We start from the raw sequence: 15,955 nt of genomic DNA, 5'->3' as shown, positions 1-15,955 counted from the left end.
TTTTTTAAAATGTTTACTTAGACAGAATTTGGATAACACTAAGGTGTAATTCTATTTCAGCATCTTAATTACATTACCTACAGATTTTTGCTACTATGATGTGATGAACTCTTAAAATGGTTAGGAGAAATTTATGGAAATTATAGTTTACTTCCAGTCTGTAGCAAGCTATCTGTATCCAGCACTTTTCTGTGTATAGTGCACCTAGTTGTGATAGGTTCTTTAGCTCAATTATGGAAAGCTAACCTTTCCTCAACCCTATCATATGGCAGGAAAAAAAACCCTGTATGGCTGTAGATGGAAACTGAAAAAGAATTTGCAGAAATCCTGCTGTGGGAATGGATTTTTGCTGTTGCTTCTGCTGCTAGAATTGAGGATTGGAGAAACGAAGAATTAACCAAACCAAATTAAGATTATATGTGGAGGCGTAATCAATTGCTATGTAATCTGAATCAATTATGTCAATTTGGAGAGATGTGGCCACAATCTAGACTATTCAGGCTTTGGACAGCATACTATTTCAAACCACGGTATGATTTACTGTATCATTTGAACACAGTGTTAACCATTCCATGAAGATTTTCCTTTTAAATTGAAGGGATTATTTTGCAGCATATGTTTATTTCTGGTTACTTCCGATGTTCAAATAATTTTTATGATATAGCAACTTTTGATTAAGAAAACAGTCAAAAACACAGCCTAGCCTTTGCATAAATGCCACATTTATTTCTTTAACTGAACAGTGCCTGAAGTGTACACAAACAGTTTAAGACCCTAATTTCCAACACTCATAAATTTAAGACATCAAGAAAACTAGACTCATTACTTCAGTATTGTTATTTATACAGTGGTAAAGGGTGTTCCCACAGCAATCACATATATACTGTACAAAGCAAGAGAAATAGTCTCCCAGCATTTGGAGATGGCATCACAGGAAGAACTCATGTAGACAAACTAGATAATGGAAGCACAGGCAAAATAAGAAAAATTAAAATAACTATAACCTCTTATACAGAAAGATCTTGATACTGTATCTCAGCTTATGAATGTTAGAAATCCTCCGTACTGTATATGCAATTGAATACACGACAGAAAAAGAGACAGTAATAGCATATTAAACAGTTAAATGTCTTGTGTTATAGCTGCAGGTTACCAGAGGTATGCAATTTCCTTACGGTATTTGTTATTCTTGGCTAATTATGTTCCTTTCATTTCTGTTGCTTTATGATAATATTCAAGTCTCTCATGCTAGATTAATCTACTGGAAGGTGATAAAAAGAACTTCTGTATGGGATAAATGTCTCCCTTAATTTAGTGTGTGCAGCTGAAGAAACAGAAAACTGTGCCACCCAGTAAATAAACATCAACCTCTAATGTGTATATTTTATGGAAATGTGTGAGTTAGTACAATACCATAGTGTTGTTCTATTACATCATGTTATACTAACTAATTTCCCTCTTGAGATTGCTACGTAAGATGTGGGACTATGAGAAAGCAGAGTTGAAAATTTACCCTGTTGCATTTCATGTTAAGAAGTTTCCTATTGATAAGACTCCCAAAATATTAACATAGTAGCGGGGAAAATAATAATTTTCTTTTCAACCAAGTCCTTGCTGTTACTGGAACTAAGTACTTTGCAAAAACATTTTAAAAATTTACATTCAAACAAAGTCAAAAGAATAAGTCAACAGAGATTCATCTATTTCAGTTGAAGTCTGGATAGTATTTCTTAGCAGCTTAATTTTTTTTCAGCAATGAATGAAGCAGCACCCTCAGTAATACAGAGGCCAAGAAGAATGATGTGCTCGTGATTGGGTCTTCACTACCCTGTTATAAATAACAATCATTTGAGGATATTCACTCTAGCAGAAAGCTGCATCTTGCTTGATATATGATAAGTTACAGTCAATTTGCTGAGATCAGAATTCACCAAGTCATTTTTATCGATTTTTACATTCTGATCAAAATATTTCTGCTGATCTAAGGGCTTTGGGTCATCTCTTAACTCAAAACTCTCATGTTCTTTGTAGGTTTGCTGGCCCAAGAAACATGAAATAAAGCATGAGATCAAGCTTTGACCCACCATCACACCATAGAAGGACATGCTCTTCAGGTTGGCTGACCTAAGGCATGCTCTACTATTAATCTGTCCACAATCCACTCGAGCATTTTTTCTTTTTCAGTTCCAGTGCAGTTGATAGTACATATTTATTGACTGCTTAATTTGGAGAGCTAAATATATACAAGCAAGAACCTAACTACTTCATTCATTGTTGTTATAATGAAATATCTGACAATTTCTGATTTGTACAAGGAACTAAAAGACTTTTCAGATATCTGATTTTGTCTCAGTAATAAAGATATTCTGATCCTTTTGATTTTTGCATCTCATGAATTGTGCTGGATGGGAATAATATCGGCTCTATAGTGCAATATAGTATTCACAGAGGGTGCCACTTAGGGAAATTTTGATACAGAATATATGCTCAAAAAAAACAAACTTTCCTAACTTCTGTAAGTTTCTCCTTTATTTAAAAGAGTGCATTACTTTAAAATGACTAAGCCTGCAGTCTTTTGCACACTTACCCAGGACAAAGCCCCATTGGACATTGTCGAACTTGCTAACTAGAAATCATTTGCAGGTTGTACTAAGTGTGGTTGTTTCTCAGAGGATGTATGCCCAAATTCAGATGTTTTCCTCGAGTTGGCTTCCAGCAGCTAGAGATCTTAGGAAACCTAAATTTCAACAGAGCTCATTTGCTGTTTATGAATTAGGTTTTATTTGGTCTAATTAAATAATTAGTTTAATTTGTACCAATCTGTAGCTTAGAGAATGTTAGGTGATACTTGGCATGGATACCAAATTAAAAATTCTTCAAATCTAATAGCAGAAGGTTAATTTGTTCACCAAATTTTGGCACATTTACCCCAAACTTCATAGTATGTTTTCAGTCATTTTATTTTTTAAAAAAGAAAAACATTTAATTTTGAAGTATTCTGGATGATACAAAGGTCATGTCTTCTGGTGCCCACAAGCATTACAATGCTAGTCCTTGACTTATATGGTGCTACCCAAAACAGTTGCTGATAATGTATCTGTGTAAAGGAAAACATTGGAAACTATTTTAAATCAAACATGCAGTAATCTGCCTTGGTTTTTTTTAAAGAATAACTAAATGAATGACAAGGGTTAAATGACAAACCATTTTGAGAAAAGGAACTGCACTGTAAAAAATGAATTGGTCTTGCAGTGAGAAATTCATGGCAAGGAATACAAAAATGAAAGGCATTCCCAAATGCCAATCTCCTACCTCAGTGACAAATCTTCCTAACTGTCCTAATTTAGATAGTTTTCCCAGCCAGCACAGCTTCAAATAGATGTTACTGCTTATTTATTCCTTTCCCTAAAGTGTGCTTTTCTTCAGTTTTTTAAAAAAAGGCAGGACCACCACTCGAAAAGCAAGGGTTATTGGAGGATGACTTTGTGGTGTTAATTCCTCATTAAATGTGAATGAACAAGACATACACAATTTTACTGTAAACACAATTGTCTGGAAGCAGCTTCAGGCTGGAAAGCTGAAATGAATAAAACTGCCTATCAAGGCTGTTTTTTAAAGTCATGATTATAATTCTTTGCTATTTTGCAAACACAAAGATTAAATAATGAAGATTAAAGTAAATAAAAGTGTCAATCTCTCAAGTGTCAATCTCAAAAGTGTCAATTGACAATCTTAAATATTCTCACTGAATGGGCAGTGAAAATACCTTTCTTGTGCATTTAAATTAGGGTAACACATTCTGCCCAAACAGTTGTCCCAACTTAATAAGTGTTTAACTGATCAGAATTAAGAACTAGTGCTAAGAATAATTCTTGAGCAAGACAAGTGTTTACATTAGGTAAAAGAATGGAAACCTGGATTCCTCATAGATTTGCTGAACTACAGCTTCCAGCATCTTTCATCATTATCTATGCTTCAGGCAGCAGCTGGTAACTGCAGTTCAGTAATGTCGAGGGGTCCATGATTCTCAATTTTGGCTCCAGATCAGTAAGAGATTGGATCTACTAGGCTTTGTCCTATAGATCAGTGGTCCCCAACCTTTTTATCGCCGCGGCCCGCTGAGCGCGCGCAGGGGTGGGGGCACAGCCCAGGAGCTTTTGCGCACGGCCCATTGCGCACGGCCCAGGAGCTTTTGCGCACGGCCCAGGAGCCTTTGCGCTGCAGCGTTCATGTCCCCCGGCCGCTGCGCGGCCCGGTGCCAGGTACTCCACGGCCCGGCACCGGTTCGCGGACCGGGGGTTGGGGACCACTGCTATAGATGTTTAAGAATGGAGTTTCTTGAAAGAAAGAAATGCTATCTTAAAGAGAGTTAATCAGAAGGAAATATGTAGAAAATCTCACAATTATATAGTGGCTGTGTTCAAACACCATTAAGTCATGGTTTACAGAATAAATCACAGTTAACTAATTTATACAACACACCAAATCATAAAACATCAATGATCCACATTTTCTGGATTCATACAACAATGTAAGCTAAACAAGAAGCAATTGGCTTGATAATCTGTGAACCCAGCAAGTATCTTCCAGCCAGAGACAACAACATCATAAAAGGATTCTGGAGTTATTCCTGCTGAAACATGTATTTTTGTACCTCTGGGACACTTTTGCCAATCCACTGAATCTATGCTGAAGGGATTGTGACATTCTTGCCTTTATATTCACACATCTCACATCACATGCACATGAAATTCAAACTATATCCTTAAACAAACTTTCATCTGGGCATCACACAGAGGACCAATGGATGCAACAAAAAAGTGGGAGACAATGAAACCAAAGTGTATCCATGCTGTGCAAATCAAGATTCACTATTAGTGAAATATGCCACATTCCTAAGAACATACATTAGAAGGGCTGGGCATCTTCAGAGGCTTGCCAAAGGTTGGCTTACATAGATACCCATTTTATTAAAAAAAAAAATCACCAAAAACAAGAACTCTGAGATAAAGCACTTTTGCTTTTAAGATTACTCTAAAAATTTAATAAAAATGAAAATATCTTCCTCAACTACTTAGTGCTAGGGATTTATTTATTTTTCAGTGTCTGTGCTTTGGTCAGCTTCATTTTCCAATTGGTCCATTCCACTTGGAATTCTAACACTTGAAAAAGAAAAAAAAACAGTGATATAACAAGTATATTTTGAAGGAGATTTTTAACAGCTTCACTTCCTATAGTGACAGAAAGGCATAAAGATACCATTCATCTTTGCTATATTCCCACTGAATTCTCTAAATCTACTTTTCTCAGAAAAGAAAACAACAATCTTTTTCAGACAATCAGTTTTAAGTGCAACCAACAAATAGTAGTTCTTTCTTTGCTGTGGGAAGACTAGATACCATCTCTTGAGTTTGCACTGTGTATATCACCTTCTGTTCACCCTTCCTTCTCAAAGAGTGCAGCCATAGTCTTTCAAATGGCTATATTACACCATAATTAAATATTATCTATGACATCGCTAATGAGAAGCATTCCAACTTCTCCCAGTCCTGCTAGCTTTCTTTCATCTGGTATCTTCCACACATGTAGAGCTACTATAACCATGTTGACAGGGAAATCTGGGAACTACAGCCCAAACTCACTGAAAGGGCAATAGGGTAGAGAAAAACTCTTCCATGCCATGAATAATATTTGGCAACAAGGAAAGGATTAAGCAGCTCTCCCACCAGCATTTTCTTTTTAGGAACAGCACATGTTTAGTGCCAGCTGTTCATCCTTATTAAGACAAGGCCAGCGCTTGCTATACTTCCCTCTTCATGGGCTCTTTTTTAATTAATGAAAAGCAATATTCTTGGAGCAAAAGAATACTTGGGAAGGGGACCTGCTTGAACTTTTCCTTCACAAATTATTCTGCTTGGAATATGTGGTACTGGCTACCAGCTTGACTGGCTTCAAAAAAGGGTTGGACCAATTCATAGAAATAGTGGGGATTGGTGGCTATTAGCCTTTATAGCAGGGTGACTGCCTCTGAAGGCCATCTGCTGAGAGACTAGTGGGGTTCCTTGTGCAGTTGGTTGGCCACTGTGAGAACAAGCTGCTGGACTAGATTGGCCAGCGGTCCAATCCAGCGAGTCACTGCTTATGCTCTTGTATGTATTTACAACTTCATTTTATCCAATGGAAAAATGTAAGCCATCCAACAAGAAAAAAAGCAGATAAAGGGGAGAAACCCCTGCTTCCCCTATTTTCTGTTGCTATTCCTTTGCTTTCAGTCAAAGCATTTAAAAAACAAAACCTGCGTGTTAGTGGAGGGGAGCGGTTAAGGACGGGGAGAATGTTGTTAATGAAACACACTGGAAAGGAATGTCCAGACAATAAATGCAGCTTGAAAAGAAAAAAAAGATAGCCACATAAAACAGAGATGGATTCTTCTTGCATCACTTCCCTGGCTCCTTTGGATATCTCTTCCTTTACCAAAAATGCAGTCCAGCATCAGGAATATGCATAAATTAGGGGAGACCCCAAAACACATGATTAACAGAATGCATATTATTTTCAGTGAAGTAAATAGAAATAAATACTTTATAAATATAATCTCATACTACTCTTTCTCTATCAAGTAATTTGTAAAAGGTCAGCAGTAAGTAATGAATTAGCAGCACATAATTCTATCACTTATCTCTTTAAATAGCATTAATGTTCACTCTTGCAAATTCCTATCTCTTTAAATTCAACAATTTATTTAGGAATAAAAAAAAACAGAAGGAAAGAAAAAAGCTCTTGCTTTGTTAGTAGTCATAAGCCACCCAATAAAGAGAAGAGTGGAAGATCACATATGTGCAAGAATTCCAGGGAATACTACCCTTTTAAAATTACACAAGGGAAATGAGTTTGCCCAATGAAGCTGTAACTCATGATGGATCATTCTGTGGCACAGGCATCTGAGGAGATGAATGACAGGAAAATTCCAATTTTCAGATGGGGATCTTCCAACAGCACCCATTATTTCACTTTTCTGGATTTTTTGAGGTGGGCAGCTCTATTAAGTTAAATTCTTGCCTGGGTTGTTGTTCGTCTTGATAATTTGGATCTGTTGGAGAAGCCAAAATAGAACAAATGTAAAGGCTTGAGAGAAAAAAAGAGGAATTACGCTTCAGACTTCCACCCAGGTGCAGGAATCTCAACTGAATCAGAGATTGCACATCTGTAACAGTAGTATAAAGGAAACTAGTTTACTCTTCTTCTAGAAGAACCCTTTTCAATTATTTCCTTCCATCATTTTATACCAGCTATCCAGCAAGCCTAATGGGAGCAGTTTGTGCAAGACAAAAGACATCTTTGGAAAGTCATTCTAAAGAGGAGTCCTTTAAGGCATTCAGTTACCTTATTGATCCAGCCAGGAGAGGGTTAAATGCATACAGCCAATCATGCATGTCCTTATCATTGCTTGCTTGTAGCAGAATTCCACGATGTTCAGTGCACACTGCAAAAGTGTTAGGGGTCTAAACCAAGTAAAAAGTTGTTAGTTAGACTCATTCATAGAAGAACAAGATGACTGCAGTATATAGTGACTGCAACTATAATGTCTACAAGTTACAGAAGTCAAGCCATGTGAACCCAGATCCATATTTTCCATGCATACAGTCTTAACAATCCATATTGCAACAGTCCTGGTTCTGAAATATTTGCTGCACGTGTTATTTTGCTAATATGGAACTTGCAACCTACATTAATCAGAATGGGTTTTGTCATTTGTTCTAATGCCAAAAAAATCAATTCATCAAATTATTTATCGATATATTTATTATAAATATAAATTTTATAAATAACTTAAGGCAGTGAACATATCCAACACACTTCCTCCTCTTATTTTCCCTACAACAACTACCCTGTGACAGGAGTTGGACTAAAAAAATGCCTAGCCGAAGGTCACCCAATCAGCTTTCATGGCTAAAGCAGGATTAAAACTCACAGTCTCCTGCTTTCTAACCTGGTGCCTTAACCACTAGGCCAAACTGGCTCTTAAAGTGGTTGCTATCACTTTAGCAGTATGTTTATCTGATAGTCTAAATAATCACATTGGCCATAGTGATTTTCTGCCTTAAACTTAGTTCCTATTTACAGTGATGCCAAAAACAGCCCTACTATAATATTTCCTAGAAAATGAAGTAAAGAAAGTGGGGATACTTATTTGAACAAAGTTTGCTCTTACTTTTAGCATTGCCTGCTGGTCTTCACTGTATTCCACCTGAGCTGATGAGAGATTGAGGACTGCTCTCTCCACAGAATCTTTGTCGTTGTTGTAGATGTAGACATAGGGGCGCCTCACAACCACATAACGCTTCACCCACCCATTTGTATGGGGTTCCAGAAAGTGTAGGTAGCCTTTTCTGGAGACAATAGGGCTGTAGAGGAGACACATTGGCATCCCACTTAGTAATTACATACAAACTTCACAGTGTGTGCTCAACAATCAACCCTATGGAGCAATTTTGTGGTCCCTGGCACAACTGGAAGACTGATGGTTGGGATGGGTCAATATAATTGGAATGAGATGATTCCTCTGATAATCTGATCCAGCTCATAATGATTGGAATAAAATTCACAGTTTTGGCCAAGTTGCTAATTGTTCCACTTGCCCATAGTTTTTACCTGACCCGAATCTCTTGAATATCAGGAACCAATAGGCGCTGGATTTCCTTATCATCCTCAGGCCCGCAAACAGGGGATTTCTTCTTCTCTCCTTCGATGGTGAGCTCAATTTCAGGACTTTCTACTCTGGAAGGGAGCTGGAGAGCTCTGCAGAGAAAAAGCAGATTTATAACTTCAATTACATTTTGACCAATGGTGTTTATTTTTCATAGTAAAACTATGTACCTTTGATACAAAAACAACCCTGACATTTTTAGCCTTGCCACCTTTCTTACCTGACTTCTGTAGCACTATAATGGCCTTCGATCAGGGATGGACAGGTTGAGGAGGGGGTCAAAGTTGCACTACCAAGGCCTGACATGGATGGGTCTCTCAGCAGAGTCACTGACATTTCAGATAGCTGGGTATAAAAAGAATCTGTCACTGGATATGCTTGTCTGAAAACAAATATCTCCAAATCTTGGTTGCATGTTTCAGCACTTTTGCAACTATATATTCAGGACCTTCTCAGAAAACAGGCACCCTAATATCTACAAATTATGCTCAGTTATCATTTATTCTTCTAAAGGGAGTACATGTAGTAAAAGAGAAAAGTTTAGGACATCAGAATGAAGTTAGAATAAGCCCCCTAGGGCAACTTGTAATTTGTTCCAAGAAGTAGAAGTAGTTTCTTCTACTGTACAAAGTAGAAGTTCAGGATGAGAACATTTCAAATCTGGCAGGATTCCATCATTTCACAGTTATCAGAATTTTATATTTTACTCCTTTTTTACCCCAAAATCCAATGTATCCCGAGCTAAATGTATTAGCTTTATTCAGTACTCTGGGAGTCAATTCTGAAATGGATTAGGTTTTAAAATCTGGGGAGTAATAAAACTAATAAATAGGTATGAAAGCACAGAAGGTATTTTACCTTGCTCTCACTTGCACTGACACACACATGGCTATGGCTGTACTCTCTGTTAAAAGTGTGTGTAAGAAGGCGCAAGCACTGCAAAAAAAAAATGGAGAAAGAGAAAAATGAGTTTTGATTCTGACAAGAACAAAAGTATATGGCTAATCCTTTATTTACCTTCACAATTGGATGGTGTTAGAGGATCACCACACTACCTGATTTGATTTTGCATTTATAACTATCATAAAGTGATTCACCACTGTCATTAAATAAACCATGTGGTCATTAAGCAAATCCAGCATCTCCAATGGGCATTTTTTGCCATTTTCTTTCAAAAAATGGCAAATCATAGTCACATGACCATGGGATGCTGCAACTGGTTGTAAATGTAAGATGACAAGTGCCTCACATGACCATGGGGGTTGGGGCACCGTTTTACAACAATCAAAAGTCAAAAGTGTTACAGGTTGTCAAGCACTCTTTCAGGGACTGTCAAGACTGTCAAAACTTTGAATGGTCATTAAACCATTTGACAAGTAATTAAATTAGCACAACCTGTAGCTGAACAAGTTTGGATAACTTTTAGTCCTATGGACAGTCTTCCTGCCTTTCTGTCTGCCTCTCAATCTATATGTCTCCCTCCTTTCTCTCCTCTCTCCAAGAGCAGCAAAGATTAATAAGGACTCCAAGCAAATGTTCAACCCTTTGTAGAAGTGGGGGGAAGGAATACTTTTTGTAACAGCACAAATAAAGTATTTATAACTGATGATAAAAACTAGCACTGCTGGAAATTACCACCATGTACCTGTGTTGTTGAAATCTAAAGATATTCTTAATGCTCTTTTCTGAGAAAGCTTTCCTGCTAAGAAATGTTATTTCTTCATTCAGAAATGACTGTTACTTTCAGGAAAAAAAAATACTATTGGAACTTGCAGAGAATATTCAGATGCCTTCAGAATGCAGGTACAAAAATACCCATCAGATCCTAGACTTAAAGAAATATGAAGCCAACTTTTCCAGCCCCGTCCCAGCAGATAGGCACATTCCATATTCTATACCTTGACTGCAAGTTCTTTCTGTCTCTCACTAGGAATATCAAGAGGTAAAGGCCTCCCTTCTGGGGTACCATCTGCAGAGATTGGAGATGAGACATAAGATGTGCTACGGGAATCAGAATCTTCACTGGCGCTTGAGGACAAGGAATCCAGACCTAAGCGCTGAGTTGTCTCCAGCTTCTCACGCAAGAGCAGATAATGTCTTGTTTTCTCAACCTATGGAAAGAAAGGCGAGTTTGCTATTGATATCTTCCATTATCAGAAATGGCCATGCCAGGTGGAGAATTTGGAAGTTGGAACCCATACATCTAGAAGGCATCCAGGATGGGAAAGAGTATTTTAAATATTTTACTCTACATCAATCTACTCTTGCCACCTAGCCCATTAGTTGGGCAGGACTAAGTTGATGTGAAACTGGCAGTTATCAGGCCTCAGGCTAGAGTCTTACTTCTTGTAGAAGACTCAGTTTTTCCAGTTCCCACTGATGATCCAAGATGAGACTATCACTACGGGGTCGCCACCCAGCTAAATTCTCTTCTCCTCGTACGTAGGCCACAGAGGTGTCCAGCACACGCCTTCGTCTCCTTTGCATACCTACAGAGGAAATCTTTATTCAGCACAGCTGTGTTCTATAAGCACATGCAACACATTCATATTTTGTGAGTTATAGCAACAATTAAGTCTTGCCTTCTAAAGCTATATCCCTCTTGTTTAAGTATAAGCCCAAAACCTCATGGAGACCCTTTCATAAAGACAAAACTTTTTACCTGGGCTGCCAGCATCAGCAACTCGGCAGAGGCTGAGCTCATAGACCCCAGTCACACGGTTACTGTAGCAGAAAGTGAAAAACAGAACAAGCTAATAGAAGATACGCCATTCTTATGGTACATTCAAGGAATCATTTTACTACACCTCATCTTTCAAGATGAGAGGACCGAACTCTGTTTTTTAGGGAATTTTAATGTTAAGCTGAAAGTTTTATATGGAGCTTAACAGCCCTTAGTTAAGACAATGAACATAACATAGTTAATGTCTACGAAGAAATACACCTACAGCTTCCATGTCAGTTGATCAGGAGTACATTCTTTATCCTAATAAGATGTACTTGCCTTCTGGCCTTTCTTACCTTTCTGAAGCTCGAAGGCTTCCACTTCCAAAAAGATTGCGGATTGATCGAGAAGCAGGGAGTTTGGCATCTCTGGAGTAAAAGACCATGCAAAAATCTTTGGTGATGACAGCAGGTTGGGTGCAGTTCTCCATCTGAAATGAGAGCATAATCTTATATATACTGTCAGGCCTGAAGAATCAGGACCACACATTAAATTCCAGTTAAGTTGATTTATACACAAGATTTTAGTCAATTAATGGACAGTACTAAACTGGTGCTAGATAAGAGTTACCTTTAACTGAATTCAAGAGGGGCAGGACTTGGACTGTTTATGGGAATGTAACAACTCCACGTTAATTCCTCTCTTGACTCTGACCCCAGGCTCCTTCACATATACAGTGATTTTTTTTTTTTAAAAAAAAACAAGCTTAAACTGGTGATTACATTTCTATATCTGTGTAATTTTCTTGCATTCCCTCAAAAGTTTGTTATTTTCTTTTTTATGGGATTTTGGAGGAAATATTGAATTCAGCCACATGCTTCACTTTCATAAAGTTCCTAGTCTGATCTGACCTCAGTAGCTTTCTCAGCATCAGCCAAGGCTGAATATCATTGATAATAAAGTATTAAACACTATCTCAAATCATTCTATATTCCTGGTTATATGCATATAGAAAAAGGTGGACTTGGATCATGAGGTTATGCTTGGCATCATACAAATTTTGAAACACATTCTTGCAGATGCCAATGTGGATCTGACAATTGCACAGAGAGCGTTATGAAGGCCCTGACAATGTCTTGCCTCAATATAAGCAGAGAGGGTTATGTAGATTTTTTCTCTGTAAGGTGTAACACGATTCAGGAGCAAAGAGTTATGCATGGAGCTATCCCACGCAGCTTCAAACTGGTAAAAAGTCCTGCAGTGGAAAAAATAAAATACCAGGTTAATAAAAGACTATAAATTATTCCAAAACATTATTAATAGGAACAAAACACATACATGCACAAATGCACGCATACACACACACTTACACATACCACACACATAGATCTGTCTGAATGATGTAGCCATACTGGAGTACTCTGGCCCGAAATATAATATCTTGTTGAAAGGCAAAAGTGAAAGCATCACTGGGAATTCTCAAGGAAGGTCTTGTGGTATATGATAATTTTTTTTAATGGCCCCATATAAATAGAAATGATTTTGGAAAGGAGAGAAGGTGACAAAAAAACAGGGAAAGAGGAAGGCAGCACTTGAAAAGAGAGTTACATAAATATGGGACATTGAACAATAAACAGGATTAGAGCTGAGAGTATACCAGACAGAAATAGCACCCACTGATCCATACTTCTGACTAAATGATTCTAAGCAATTGTGAGATCTATTGACTCATTCTTATTTTAGAACTGTTAGATAGCTGCCCATTTCACATAAGGAGGCTCTGGGCAGCCTATAAAGAAACTGATTATTTACATATATTATAAAAAGAATTAAAACAATTCAATTATTAAAATCAAAATGGGGGGGGGGAATCGGAATGCTATCCATGACGTAGCCACAGTGGGTTCCCTACTATCAGGGGATCCTCAGACCTCATGAAAAAAACACACACACCATGTTTTGAAGGCTTTCTGGAAGGACATAAGGGTTGGGGCTAGCTTCACTTAAGAAGGAATGAGGTTCCACAGCCTCCAGGCACCAGGACAAGATATCATCAGCATCACTTAGTATTCCAGGAGCAGGGAAGTACATTTGAACATCATCACCTATTAATAGTCCCTCACCAATGATGATGAGATGATGGTGACAGATGATCTCACTCAGTGATTTTATGTAACTGTTAAACATGTGTGGAGAGAGCACCAAAATCTATGGTACCCACATAGTTGGAATAGAGGGTGAGACCTCTCATTCCCAATCAACAGCAACTATTATCAGACCCAAAGGAACGAAGAGAACCAGCAGAGTATATTTCTATCTGTTTTCAACCCTATGGTTGATGGTATCTGCAGCCACTGCGATGCCAGGATGGATGCACTAACCCCATCCCATTCCCACCAGAGATCATCCAAAATGCAATTTAAGTTGCCATCTAAAATAGAAAGTGGGGAAGAAGCAATACATTTAGATAGCAATTGAAAAAGATCCTTCCTTGATATAGAAATAACTGGTCATCTTAAAGTATTGCCTAAAGCACTCCAAGGCCACATCTCTTCAGTCAAATATGTTAAAATAAATAATATTTATTCCATTAGAAGGAGATACTAATTTTTGGCAAGCATAATCAGAAAAACGAAAGAAACAGTGAGGATGCTCAGCATTGCTTTCAATTCTACATTGCTAGAAACATTTTTAGTATTACTTTGGCAGGGTTTGTTACAAAGTGCTTGCAGCTAATTTACCATGTTTGTTTGTTTGTTTTTTGCACATAACAATTTTCAAAATTGTGGACCATTATACCTGTAATCCTTAGTATGAAAAATATGTTCTACACAGTAGAACTTTGCTGTGCCATTAATGATAAATGAATTTATGTGACTAGAAAATTTAAAATCCAAACTTTTAATGAGAAGAGTGAGCTTGCTTAAATTTGGCTTATTCCTGTACTCTGGGTGTTATAGCTAAGACAGTCACTCTCATTTCTCATTCCATATTTGAATATCTGCTTATTATAGCAACCTTCATTATACAAGCCATCACATTTGTATATGAAAGTTGGAGCCCACTCAGACTATGCAGGTAGTCCTTGACTTACAACAGTTTATTTAGTGACTATTCACAGTTAAAACAGCACTGAAATGTGACTTATGAACATTTTTCACACTTACAACCATTGCAGCATCCTCATGATCATGTCATCAAAATTCAGTTGCTTGGCAACTGGTTCATATTTATAACCGTTGCTGTGTCTTAAAGTCACGTGCTTATATTTTGCGACCTTCTAATAAGCAGTGTCAATGGGGAGGCCAACTTCACTTAACACTGGGTTATTAAATTATCAACTGCAGTGATTCACTTAACAACTGTGGCAAGAAAAGTTGTAAAATGGGGCAAAACTCACTTAACAAATGTCTCACTTAACAACTGAAATTTTGGGTTCAGTTATGATTGTAAGTTGAGGACTATCTGTACTTCAGGCTTTCCTGTCTGAATTACTTGGACAAGCCAACACTTAGCTTATTTAGGCAGTCCATAAGCATAGCATCCTATAGTGCTATGGAATATTATGCCCCTTCAGAAATCCAGATTTCCATAAAGAATAAATTCCATGGCATACTAGCTGCTCTGGTCAAGTTGGAACACCCAAAGGAGGTAGCAATTCTGCTAATTAGAACACATGCCCAATTTTCCACCTATCCCCTTTCAATCACATTTTCACTTACGATGGTTTTTCTCTTGTGAAACATGCTTGGTTCAATTTTATTTTTTTTATATACCAGGGACCATTTCAGAAATTATGAAATGTTTCCAAACATGATCAAAATACTGGGCCTTTTTCTCTCTCTCCTCCCTTTCTCTCATTTTCATATGAGCATCCTCAAGTTTTAAAAATATTCTGGCATTCCACTATCACAGCTCACCAACATTCAGTATCAACATAGTCAGAAGCCTCTTTAATAATAAGAAACACCAAGCCACCTATTGGAAGATAATTTATTAACAATAGATCTATTACTAAGAACAACAGCTGACTCTTGGTAAAGAGGATCTGAGTATTGGTTGATGCACAATTAACTACCCCATTCTAAACATCAGACATTTTCACAGACATTTTGCGTGTTGCAAAAACCAAAAGAGCTAAGTTCACTGAGACACGAGCAAGTCAAAGACAAATTCCAAAAGGAAAGAAATAAGTTTAGGACAGGAAGAGTGTAGAAGTGAAGAGAAAAGGAGGGAAACCAGTAAGAGATCAAGCAAGGGTGAGAGAAAAGTGAGACAAAAATACCTAGTGTCATTTCCAAGTGAAATGCTATAAGTGGAAGGCAACCCAAGACAAACACACATACAGATACACAAAGAAATTAAAATGTCAGAAAGCATTGTTTATAGGTGTCTGAGAAAAGCTACCCAGAGAGGCAGCTACACAGGGATGCATGGAGATTTGAAGAGACCAGCCATAATTAGTTACAATACTGTTCTCTCTTCAATCTCTTAGTAGAAGGACATGTATACAATAGGAAGCCCGGACTGTTGTGTTGGATATTTCCCTCTTGTTTTCTAGGTGAAAGTCTAATAGTCCTGGT

General features: G+C 37.6%; 1 protein-coding gene across 18 annotated transcripts in view; it reads right to left on the bottom strand.

Annotated features, from left to right (window-relative positions):
* Positions 1-702: 702 nt before the first annotated feature.
* KIF1A (kinesin family member 1A) overlaps positions 703-15,955 on the bottom strand; it is a 100,144-nt gene continuing 84,891 nt past the window's right edge. For 12 of the 18 annotated variants that reach the window (XM_034439686.3, XM_034439688.3, XM_034439693.3 and 9 more), the window contains 11 exons: positions 12,513-12,627; positions 11,729-11,862; positions 11,370-11,431; positions 11,051-11,196; positions 10,606-10,818; positions 9,566-9,643; positions 8,928-9,052; positions 8,653-8,799; positions 8,213-8,405; positions 7,384-7,502; positions 703-7,090 (listed from right to left, as the gene is read on the bottom strand). In XM_034439686.3, coding sequence (XP_034295577.1) covers positions 7,048-7,090; positions 7,384-7,502; positions 8,213-8,405; positions 8,653-8,799; positions 8,928-9,052; positions 9,566-9,643; positions 10,606-10,818; positions 11,051-11,196; positions 11,370-11,431; positions 11,729-11,862; positions 12,513-12,627 — 1,375 coding nt within the window. In that variant the 3' untranslated portion in view covers positions 703-7,047. Of the gene's footprint in view, positions 7,091-7,383; positions 7,503-8,212; positions 8,406-8,652; positions 8,800-8,927; positions 9,053-9,565; positions 9,644-10,605; positions 10,819-11,050; positions 11,197-11,369; positions 11,432-11,728; positions 11,863-12,512; positions 12,628-15,657; positions 15,682-15,955 lie in introns of all 18 variants that reach the window. The other 6 variants (XM_034439687.3, XM_034439694.3, XM_034439699.3 and 3 more) reach the window with 2 other exon arrangements.

Source organism: Pantherophis guttatus, chromosome 6 (genome assembly GCF_059756535.1).
Source record: "Pantherophis guttatus breed Tessera chromosome 6, ASM5975653v1, whole genome shotgun sequence".
NCBI classification, from domain to species: domain Eukaryota; kingdom Metazoa; phylum Chordata; class Lepidosauria; order Squamata; family Colubridae; genus Pantherophis; species Pantherophis guttatus.
This window is presented reverse-complemented; position numbering and strand designations above follow the sequence as displayed.